A 12,726-nucleotide genomic window follows, 5' to 3' on the forward strand; every position below is an offset into this window, starting at 1 on the left:
TTTGCTCAACGCTTTTTAGAAAAATTTCATTCTCTTAAGACTAAGACTTTAGCTAGGAAGAGGGGAATAATGTTGAATTATCTAGTAATGGTATAATTGTACTAAGACCTATGACCTTAAAGATGGCAAATTTTGTAGAGTACTTACTGACTTGGTCTCAGAATGTGAAGTAAGATAACCTGAAAAAAAATCTTTCATGAATCACCTTTTGATAATAGTTATTTACAAAGCACTTTCAACCAATACATTACACCATCCCAGAATAGAGATGAGGATGGGTGGAAAGAGAGAGCTGTACATTTAGTGTCTTAATAATTCTCCTGCATCCAAAATAAATGATGACACATCCCAGAACTTATCCCTGAAGACTGATATGCAAGTGCCTTCAATTCAATGGCTCTGTGATAGAAGAATACAGGAAGGATTAATAAGATAATTTATGAAATTAGTTCTGATCAAGAGGTAGAGGAGGTTCCTAAAAAGATAAGTGATGGTAAGAAATAAAAGAATACTACCTTTATTCAGTGAAACACTTGGAAGCAATTATACAAAATGACAATCATTATTCAGAACATTAAAAAATGCAAGCTTAATTATAATTATAGGATTAAATTTTAACAGTAATAAAGCTACTGAGAATAATAGGTTGACTAAGTTTTGGATTAAGTTCATGAGAAAAGGCTATAAAACAGGTACAAAGAAATGGCATATTATAATATGTATTCACAGTTGGAATTTTTGGGTCTTCAGAAAATCAGAAGCTGGGATTAATTCTGGCAGGGTAAGCAGAGAACAAATGGGTCACAATGTTCCTGAGGAAATTCAAACATATCTTAAAGTTTCATGAACGAGATAGGTCAACTTTCAAATATTTTTTAAAAAATTATATAGTAGAAAATGGCAGTCAAAGTTCTAGATCTTGAATTATCTTTTGAGTTTCAATGAATAAGTCACTGTTTTTCAAAATCTAAAAATACATTTGTTAGAAATAAGGGCAATGACTACAAACAAGGGGAATGATGACTTCTCTGCTACTCTAGCAGATTTAACATTTCATTACAATGAACTTATAGGCATTTTATACTTCATTGAGGTAATTTTAAGAGAAATGAATCAAGTAAACTTCTTAGAAATTGTAGATAATTTTCAGCAATAAAATTATTTTCAGAAATAATAGTAGTTGAATTTAAGTGTTAACTAAGGGCCACACTAATACTGCTATGCAGTGGGAGCTATTACTGTCTTTATTTTAGAAATGAATAAATAGATTTGAAAGGTTAAGTAGCATAGTTACTGTCAGACATCTACTACATAGCATAGCCATGATCCACACTGGAATTGCATTATCTCAAGCACAATCTCTTTATAACCAGGACAAGCCATCTTTAGAAATATATATATAAGTGATATACATATAAATATGTATAATATTTCCCATGTAGCATTTGTTTAATAAATGTAGAGTTTTCTGTATGAGGAAAATGGACAGTGGGAGTGACAGAGTAGAAGCAGGGAGACTGGTCAGGAGGCTACCTCACACATATAGGCAACTAAGACACAGGGAAATGAATAAAGGTGAAAAGAATAAAAAGATGTAGTATAAATCTGATCCATTAGTGGTTTGGGATCAGGGCTGAGAAGGAGTGGGACTGAGGAAGAATTCTAGAATTTAGCAAAGAAGATGATTTAGAAGACAACATTTATTGAGATGAAGAAGGGATAATTTTATTTTTGTCTTTTTGATAAAGGCTAATCAGGAACCAAGAATATGATTCCTGGATATGTTAAAATGAGACATCTACATGGAGACAGTGTAGGCAGTTGAAAATTCAAGTACAGAGTTCAACAGAGATGTTAGGAATAAAGAAACAACTGTGGGGCAATTTACAGATGACTGGGAAGAAAATGTAAAAATGGAAGAATGAGGACTCTAAGACTGACTAAGTCATGAGGCACCCCTCATTTATTTTGGGTAGGCAGAAGACAAATAAACACTGGAGGAGAGAGATCATACTCTACAGTAGGTGTGTCACAGCAGTCAAGAGAAGGAGATACTTATAGAAGACTGTAATGAGTGTCTCCAAATGGTTGAGTAGTATTGAAGACAGAGAGGTGATTACTAGATACAGCCAAGAGGCTTTGGGTAACCTTCATAGGAACAGTTTAAATATACTAAGGGGTATAAAATTCCAAGAAAAAGATGTTGGAAACTTCATTGTAGTGGACTGTAAAAGAGAAGAGAAAGGGAAATAATTAGTAAAGAGTGACTACAGAGAATTATCAGTTTTGTTGGGATGGGAGTAGAGAATTAGGCAGAGAAGTTTATTTAATACTAGAAAATGTATAAAGATGGAAATAATTCCAAATTTCAGTACAAATTTTTATGTTTTGTTTTTTATGGTGCTGGCATCAAATCCAAATCCAGGGCTTCAGGTACACTAGGCAAGTGTTCTACACATGAACTATAACTCCTAGTCCAATACAAACATTTTTTAGGGTTTATGACCTCCTCACATTTAAGTAACATTCAATGTCCTGATTTTTAAGATTTATACCTTATTCACTTTTAAGTTTTTCATAATGTAACTCTTACTTCACACTCAAGATACAAATAGGCAATACCAATAAAGTTCTTACCTCTCTAGTTTGATGTTCACCAACAGGCTGGATTCGAGGCACAACCTTAAGTTGTTGTTCTAACTTCTGTATTTCTTGTTGGAACACATCTCTCTCATGTTCTCTGTCAATGGCTTGCTCCTGAAATTGAACAATAATAAAAACAATAGTAATTGAAGAAACAATATTTATTAAACCTATTATCTCTCTTTAGTCATAGGTTAAGTTTGTTTGAAAAGAAAGGACTGATGACCATGGAATCACAAAGATTCAAAAATATTTTTGGTATGACACATTACTTATTTGGGTTCTTCCACAAAATTTAAATACTTAAAATTTATTTTCAAGAAAGAAAAAGTAGGGGCTGGGGATGTGGCTTAAGTGGTAGCACGCTCGCCTGGCATGTGTGCAGCCCGGGTTCGATCCTCAGCACCACATACAAACAAAGATGTTGTGTCTGCCAAAAACTAAAAATAAATAAATAAATATTAAAAAAAAAGTAGGGCTGCAATTGTAGCTCAGGGGTAGAACACTTGCCTAGCGTGTGTGATGCACTGGGTTCCATCCTCAGCACCACATTAAAAAATAAATAGATAAATAAAATAAGGTTATTAAAAAAAGAAAGAAAAAGTATTACCAGTTGTTTTCCTGGTAGAAAAAGTACAAATCATAGAATATAAACACTAATATGACTGAAATAAGCATAAACAAAACAAAAAGAAGAATTCAATACAGAATTATCTATTCTATACATCTTTCATAGAATAAAGGGGATAATTAAGATGCATATGCATTCAAGCTTTAAGTACTGACTTAGCTGACTCAGTGGACCCGCATACTCTAGAAGTGGTTTATGGATAAGCATTCTAAAAGAGAGAGAATGCAGGACTTAGGCTAATTATAAAAGACTAAAAATGTAGTAAATCTTGGTAAAATGTGTATTTTTTTAATGATAACTATGGAATTTCACACTTCAACACAACATTTACAATGTCAATGTTTGAGTTTAAATAGTCTGCTCAACTTTGGGCTAAAGGAAAGGTGACTATAAAATTCTCTGATCCAAGAGTGTAAAATTAATGTCTTAATAATACAAACGAAGCTGAATTTTACGGGTACCATTTCATTTCCTTACAAGCACTTAGGATGTTGATAATGAAAAATAAAATAACTCTTCAGAACTTTGAATATAGGACCACCACTGATTTTTTTTTTTAAATAACTCATTTTTCCTACTCTTGGCAAATAACAAGCATTTGAGCCTTCAAGAATATTATGTCTTTGGTTCTCTGTGATGCTCAAGTAAATTTTTGAGTTACTGAAATAGAAGCTTTAATCATTCTGTACATGCTAAAAAAGAAAGCTCTAGAGAAACAAGAATTGCCCAAGGTTAGAAATTTCATCTGCTATTTAACTACAGGCCTCAGAATTAATCTATGAAAACAAAAAAGAATTTTTGGGAACTACATAAGGCATATGTTTGCTTTAGTTTGGCCAATCAAGGTGCAAACCAGAAGATATATTTATCTAACTATTTATTCCCCATCCTTTCCCCCAGTGCTGGGGATAGAACTTAGGGCCTTGCATATACTGGGCAAGTGCTCTACCACTGAGCCATATAACAGGAAATACATTATGATGAATTTCCCTGACCAGTTAGTGAATTCCCTTTACAATATGTGGTATCTCAAGAGTCTTTTCAAGGTATAATTCATATTCTAACACAGAAAAAAAAAGGTTTAGTTTGTTTCCAAACAGAAAAGAATACCTGGAGAAAATTCTGGGTGTCATATATGAAGACCATTCAAAGAACAAATATTTCAACAGAAATGTATGTTATATTGATAATTCCTTCCTCATTGAATCCCAGAAGCATATTAAAAGTATCAGGGGGTGGGACGGTAGATTGATATGAGAAGTTAACCAACTAATAGGGAATAAATGAATCAGTTTAAATGTCAACAATTGAAGAAACAGCTTAAGTCAATAATTTAACCCTAATAGAAATGAATCAGGTATTAAAATGCAAAATATATATTTGTCATAGTTACTATATCTAATAGTCACTGCTATTGCAGAAACATGCCATATTAAATAATTAGAGAAAAAAGTACCAAAGAAAAGCCAGTCATCAGAACAAGAGCTCAAAGACATTCTTTCAACTTCTCAAACTTAATATTTAAAGAACAATATTTTTTTTGAGAATTTTAATATTTATTTTTTAGTTTTCGTCAGACACAACATCTTTGTATGTGGTGCTGAGGATCGAATCCGGGCTGCACGCATGCCAGGCGAGCATGCTACCACTTGAGCCACATCCCCAGCCTGTAAAGAACAATATTTTAAAAGAAAAACTGCTCAAACTAATTTTCTACCAAGAGATAACTTGTATGGTGAATTAATCTACTCATATTTATAAAAAGAATGTAAAAATCAAGTGAAGGAATTGCAAGTTTGATATGTAATACAATAATGGTATGTTATGACATACTACAACATATAGTTTTAGACATTTCCACTACAACATATAGTTTTAGAGATTCCTTATAGTATTAAATAACATTTTAATGGAACATTTCACACAATAGTGAAGTTAAAATCTCTTTTGATATAAAAAAAGTAATGTGTAACAATCTAGAAAATCTGGATATTAAAACATCAATGAGTTTTCGAACTGGAAGAGCTCATCATTACATTACCTTCACCACCAAAAACAGGACTACTAAAACTAATATTGGTTATCACAAATACAGCCAATTATTAAAGAGAAGCCTAAATAAATTTCTGTGGGACAGTAGAGAGAAATATTTACTCATTTATGCCTTATGCAATATTCAGAAGGTAGTAATAATTAAGGAGTTTACCTGACTACTAGTTTCACTTAGAGCTTCCAGCATTTTTTCAACTGCTGCTTGTAGTCGAGAACTAATATTCAGCATTAATTCTTCATTTTCAGGATCTATTTCAGTTCCAGCAAAACCAATCCTTATAAGGTGCTGCGATAATTCTGTTCCTTCCTCAGTTACTTTTGAACACATGCTATTATCAGTTCTTGGCATATCACTTCCAGAATAGGAGGGTATGGATCTGTCTATAACTAGAATAACAAAATGTTAAAGGCATACATTAATAACAATAATTTCACTTTAAATTTTTAAAATCAAGTCAAATTGAAATCATTTTTCAAAGTACATGTGTTTTAATAACAGCATTGTAAAATTGCAGAATTTAAGATTTGGGTTATTTAGTAATTTTTCTTTAATAAAAATTTGGGGTTTTTTTTGGGGGGGGATACTAGGGATAAAATCCAGGGTCTTGCACATAATAAGCATGTACTGTATTGTTGAGCTATACTCCCAACCTGATAAAAACTTTTTAAGATAACTTTTAATAGATATTTATCAAATGACAAGCATATAGAGTTTGCTAAGAAATGGGGACACTAAGGAGACAAAATCTGGTTCCTATTGTGAAGGACTTTACAGTATAATGAAACAACACACATATATACATAAGGAAAAAAAAAAAACCTCTATCCTGCAGTGGGGTATGGAAGAATAGAATAAGTGCTCCTAATTTGTTTGGAATAACCTGACTTTTAAGCATTACATATTTGAACATTACCTGCTCTGGCTACAGATTAAAAGAAACAGATAATTTTGTAGCTTGGTATTTTTGTAAAAAGTATACTGGGAAGAAATTAGGATGATGAGCAGTGCTAATTTAACTACAGACACTGTTACCATACTATCAACATTATTGTTACATCTTACATAAGAAAATCTGGTTGACATAGGCAGATGATAAGCTTTGCAACTGAACAGAGGAGTATTAATGGAATATGTGGAGACACATAAACTGTTAGAAATTTGGGTCTGCAGAATTAGGGGTCATCTGTAAAAAGGTAAGAGTTTAAACACTGAAAGTGGTTACATCTGTTTTAGGAGTGATATTTAGTGAAAGGAGGAAACAAAGTTGGAGCCTCTGTATATCATTAGCTAACAAAAGAAGCCATATAAGAAATATGAGGTAGACAGGAAAGGGATGTTTTAGAAGAGAACATTTCAAAAAGGAAAAGACTTTAGTGAAGTTATTTGCCTAGAAAGACAAACAGTCACGGATTATGCTATGAATTTAATGACTGAAAAGTCACTGTTCTCCTCAGAAGGAAGTGTTGTTACTATAAGAACAGAAACTAAAGTCAGTTAAAGCAAGAGTTAGTCTATTCTTTTTAATTTTTTATACCTTCATTTTATATATAAATTTTTTCTGCAGTGCTGAGGATTGAACCCAGAGCCTCACAGGTGCTAGGCAAGCACTGAGCTATATCCCCAGCCCAGTCTCTTCTTGCTTATTCTCTTATGAAGTATACTGAAGTTTACCTTGTAGTATGTGTGTGTGTAAGTTAAAATAAACAAATAGTTATTTTTATGAATATAAAATGAAATTTTATGGTACAATATGACACTTTGTGGTACAGAGAAGCAATCAATGGTGAGAAAAAGACTGAAGATTCTGTGTACACATGGGAATAAATCTAAAACACAAGCACAAGATGAAACAAAGCCATTTATAAATGATCACTGAGTGTTAGTTTTTTTTGGAATGGTAACAACAACAACAACAACAAAAACAGGCAATAAAGCACCTAGAAAAGATAAAGATGTCAATCAGCTTTATGTATTTTTCAGGGCTGGAGATGTAGCTCAGTAGTAGAGTGCTTGTGCTTGCCTGGCCTGAGTGAGGTCCTAGGTTCAATTCCAAGTGTGCGTGCACACACGCGCACACACACACACACAAAAAAAAATTGAAGATAGAAATTATCTGAAATAATCTGAATATGTTCCATTAAAGAAACAAATTTGTTTGTTCCAATGAAACAAAAGAGAAAGACAGCAAAATTATAATTGCCCATAATGACTAGTCTGGGGGAAAAAATCTGAGGACAAAAAAAGAAGTGCTATTTTATAACATGCCAACAGAAATCAAGAACAGGCAATTTGGTGAACAGAATCACTTGAGTGGTGAACCAACCACTCAGATGTATGTTGTAAACACAGCAAATAATAGCTATTCAAGTCTTTTAGTCATATACTTTATCAATTATACCATTCATTTCCTGATGCATAATGGTAAGTTTTTCAGGTTAAAGGAGGGTGAGCAATATCATAGTGTCTTCCCAGCCTCAGTGGCTCACTGAAGACCTTTATGGTTCCAATTGGAAATCATGTGAACCAAGCTTGACCCAAGTGTCTGACAGATGAAAAGATATGGAGTGGAGACAACGAAATTTGTCCAAAGTCACATTAAGGCAGAAAAAAAAATGAGGCTTTCTCATTACTAATCCAGTATTCTTTCTATAACTTCCCACTGCTTCAAAAGTAAGCTGAAGCAAACAAACTTCAATCCATGGACTCCTACAGGAAAGATGAGCATTCTACTCCTAAACTATCACACTGCAAACCTAAAGGAAATTTTCTTTTAACAACCTAGGGAACTCATTTTTATGAACTGATCTAATATCCACTCAGGCTCAAGTGATTTGACATTTGGCCAAAATTTCCTTTCAATTTCATAAACTAGTTTGCTTTTACAAGGAAGTGAATATTAGCACAATCATTTATTATTTTCAAGTGTTAACAAGTTCATACATGTTTAAAGCCTAAACAAGTTCAGGCTTGAAGGCTGAAACTACATCACAAGTGATACTTAAAAAAAAAAAAAAGTTGATTCACAATCAGATTAAGCTTTAATTTTTTTTGTTATGGTAAATAACATAAACCTTTCAATGGTGCATTTTAGTTTTTACAGAAATGCTTCCATTAAGAATGTGAAGAAATGTCAAAAGAACTTCTTACATATGGGGCATATTGTCAATATTTAAAGCCAGTATTTTCATAAAATAAATGTTTTTAATCATAAACTCTATTAATTCACTATATCCTTAAAGATGCAAACTAGGTAAGTATACCCCAATGATACTTAATTTTATTAGTAAAAGTAACATAGCCAGGAATGGTGGTACATGCCTATAATACCAGCAACTTGGACAGGAGAAGTATGGGAAGTTTAAGAGCAGCCTTAGCAACTTAAACCAGGCTCTACACAACTTAAGATAAAAAGGACTGAGTTACAGATTAGTGGTTAAGTGTCTCTGGGTTCAATTCTTGGTACCAAATCAAACCAAAGAATGATTTGTAAATACAAAAATTAAGATTGAGTTAATTAGACGAAGAGCATGAGAAGAAGATTAACATTAAACAGGGATGAGAGGTGGGAGGGAAAGGGAGAGAGAAGGGAAATTGCATGTAAATGGAAGGAGACCCTCAGGGGTATACAAAATTACACACAAGAGGAAGTGAGGGGAAAGGGGGAAAAATATAAGGGGGAGAAATGAATTACAGTAGAGGGAGTAGAGAGAGAAGAGGGGAGGGGAGGGGGGAGGGGGGATAGTAGAGGATAGGAAAGGCAGCAGAATACAACAGACACCAGAATGGCAATATGTAAATCAATGGTTGTGCAACTGATGTGATTCTGCAATCTGTATATGGGGTAAAAATGGGAGTTCATATCCCACTTGAATCAAAGTGTGAAATATGATATATCAAGAACTATGTAATGTTTTGAACAACCAACAATAAAAATTAATTAAAAAAAAGATTGAGTTAATTAAATGGACCCGCAAAATTATCTGTGCCACAATATTTTACACAATGTATTTCTTAACTTTGAATTTTTCTTCTAATGTTTTCTGAATCAACAGTTGATTTCAACAGTTAACATTTTTAAAGCTCAATAATAATAAAAATCAATGATAATAATCATAATCAATTCATATATGTACAAAATGGTTGTAAGTAAAATATTAAGTATGATATAATCTTCCCTTGAACAGTAATCTCAGTGTTTCCTAGACTATGAACTACTATAAAACATAGACGATACAGAAATTACTGAATAAGTGTTTATAGAATTGAACAAAGTTGCTTATAATTAACAAACTATTGCTAGATATGTTAAAATAGACATTATCTATGGATATAGACAGTGGATAGAGGATTTGCTTTCTCCAAGAAAATGAACATGAACATTATCCTCTGTGTTTGCTTGATCTCAATTATCAATTTGTCTTTATAACTCAGCATACTGCTCCTTAAGTAGTTGCTGTTGTTTGCTGAATATTCAGTAGCCATTTTAAGAAGTATCTATGAGAAATGCTAACAAAAAGGCAAAAAAATATGTTTGCAATGTACAGAACATTCCTTAGTGTCTTTTGAATATGGAAGTCAATCTAGTACAGTTCTTACCAACAGAACAGCAAAATTCCTCCCTAGATGATTAAGTGAAACCAGTTAATTACCTTAAAAATTTTTTGGTAGTCACTTTTATAAGTTTTAGGTATTTTCAAACATTACCTAATTCTTCTTAATACATCAAGATCCATATATAGACATAATAGTCTTCATTGAGAACTTAACCATAAGTAAGTTAATTTGAAAAATATATCTACCTAGTTTGAAAAGAGTGGAAGGAAGGGTTTAAAAGTCAGGATTATTTCATCTTGTATTTTACTAAAAATGGTATTGAAAATTATTTTTGAACTCACCTGAAGTGTCTTTAATTCAAATTTATTTTAAATTCCAAATCAATATTTTCTCTATAGTTAAAATGTACTGCTGGCTAACTAGAACTTAAGCAAACCTTCTGTAATTAGAATACTTTCTATTTTTCCCCTTGAAGCTTAAAAACTAGAGTGTTCCAAAAATTGTAAAGCTCTGGCATTTCAGAATATTTCCTTCTACCTGGGCAGAAGTTGTTGGATGTGAAATGATAGTGAACTATAGGTTTGACCTTCTAATTTAAGAATCCAGGGCCTATTTCTCTGGAAGCACCTGACTAACCTTTCCCCTCTTTGATTTCCTGATATCTTCTCCAGCAAGGAAAAAGAAACAGAGAAAACAAGACAGATTGGAGGTCAGCAATGGGATGGTAAAAATTTAAAATAAGAGTGTACAATCACAGATATAAAAAATTGTGTTCTATATGTGTAATATAAATAGTAAAACATTCTGCTGTCATATATAACAAATTAAAATTTAAAAAAATTTAAAAAAAGCAATTAAAAGAAGAGCCCAAACCACACAGCTACAGGAAAATGACAAAATTAGGAAAAAAGCCATCTCATAACAGGACAAAAACTGTCAAACCACTTTTCCAAAAGTAAGAAAGGACCTAACAGAGGATAGTCTTTGGTTTCTTATTATCACATTCTTCTAACTATCTCAATGAAAACTGGTGCTGGATTCCTACAAGTTCTTTATTTTAAGCTTTCCTGATTTACAGGGTGGTGATGTGGAACTTTTCCTTTATAAGTGGAGAAATGAAAGAGTCTTCTGGTTTGTGTAGGCATACCAAGGTATATAATGGCAACTCTAAAACATTCACTTGCAAATGCTATACAATAATACATATAGTGCTTTGAACAGAGGGGCTTTGTGTTTGGAGGTGCATTTGTTGAAAAATACTTGAATATTCTCTCTCCTATATATTCTACACACAGAAAAAGTGCCTTGAACTCAGCAAGATGATTTGAAGATGATTATTTCACAAGCATATGAAACTAGTATTACCTCTTATGTGTTCCTCGTGGATACCTGACTTTACAGATGCCTCTGATTCTGATCTCCAAATAAGGCTGACAGATGACTTGCCTTTACTAGATCTATCTAAAATCCCAAGAACATGGTGGCCAATAGTTTCTTCAACAACAATGGTAGTCTTTACAACTTCTAAGAGGATCTTTAGAAGTCTGTTGTTAGTTTTCTGGAGTGCAAACCTATACAGATAAAAAAACATTTATTAAAATATTTAATCTCTTAAGAAAACATTTAATCTTAAAATATTTATTTATTAAAATATTTAATCTTTTTACCGTATAAAGCCTTTACTACTGTCTCACCAAAAATACAATGCAAAATATGTGTTTGGTGAAAAATATCATATAGATATGCTCTATTAAAATTACACAATAACACCTACAATGAAGTGCTTCTTACTCTTAATTTATTTTTTTTAAAAAGTGATTTGTTTAGAACACAAATTTATAACATTTTTAAAGGTGCATTTTATTGACCTGAAAGAAATCAAATAATAATATTTTTTAAGATAGTAATAAATTGGAAGAAAACTTTAAGAAGACATAAAACTTGAGTTTCAAAAAGTGTGGTAATACCAATATCTACATTATTGCATTGGTTATACTGATCATGTTTATATACATATAAGGTTTATCTTTTTATGTGTCAGACAACAATATTTTAATAATTAAGAATCCAACTAGAAAAAAGTGGTAGTATTTGTATAATTTCTTGGTGATAAACTAGATGTTTAAATTACAAGAACTGGCAAAGACCTGCTTTATAAAAGGCTTTCAGTGAAACTACTCAGTCAACATCACAGGAAATATCATAGGCTGTTATTATACCTGCTCCAAAGACAAAAATATCTCTAGTTACACACATTGCACTCAGCCAGTAGGAAAAAAACATATTTTCAACTAAGTAGAAATAATAGCTTGCCTTTATAGAGATAAGAAATACATCCTAATTTTAAAATGAGAAAATATTGTTAATCAGCCTTCAAAATATCTTAGCACTATGAACATGTTAATGCCTATATTTCTAGACTTTTTTCCTCCTCTGCTTCACTCTAAAATATATACATTTTAAAAACAAAAACTGATCATACTGGACAATGTGATTAGAAAGCTTTCTTTTTAGCTTAACATGAACATTTTACCATGTGAAAAAAATGTGCTTCCATAAATGGTGATTCAAAAGATTATATGATTAATTTTATGAATAACTAAACAACTCACTCAACAGTTTAATTCAACAGAGATACTATGGTTATAAGCTTTATATTTAATACATGTAAGATATAATAAGAAACTTTCATAGTAAGGTCCCCTGGCCTAAGAGACTTCTTTCTCAACCTCACATGTTGTTTGACACATTACCGACAATCTGGTTGAAAGGGTATCTGTTTCACATGCACATGACAGACCTATTTTAAGATCAGGTAATAAATGGAAAAGTTTTCCTTTAGTAT

The 12,726-nt window shown here is 32.2% G+C and overlaps 1 protein-coding gene across 1 annotated transcript in view; it reads right to left on the reverse strand.

Annotated features, from left to right (window-relative positions):
- Nucleotides 1–12,726, reverse strand: part of LOC143385830 (A-kinase anchor protein 9-like) — a 108,014-nt gene that overhangs the window by 16,937 nt on the left and 78,351 nt on the right. Inside the window, 3 exon segments of the mRNA XM_077107906.1 lie at nt 2,638–2,757; nt 5,481–5,713; nt 11,247–11,452. Of these exon segments, the coding sequence (XP_076964021.1) occupies nt 2,638–2,757; nt 5,481–5,713; nt 11,247–11,452 (559 nt within the window).

Source organism: Callospermophilus lateralis (assembly GCF_048772815.1).
Source record: "Callospermophilus lateralis isolate mCalLat2 chromosome 11 unlocalized genomic scaffold, mCalLat2.hap1 SUPER_11_unloc_3, whole genome shotgun sequence".
Lineage (NCBI taxonomy): Eukaryota > Metazoa > Chordata > Mammalia > Rodentia > Sciuridae > Callospermophilus > Callospermophilus lateralis.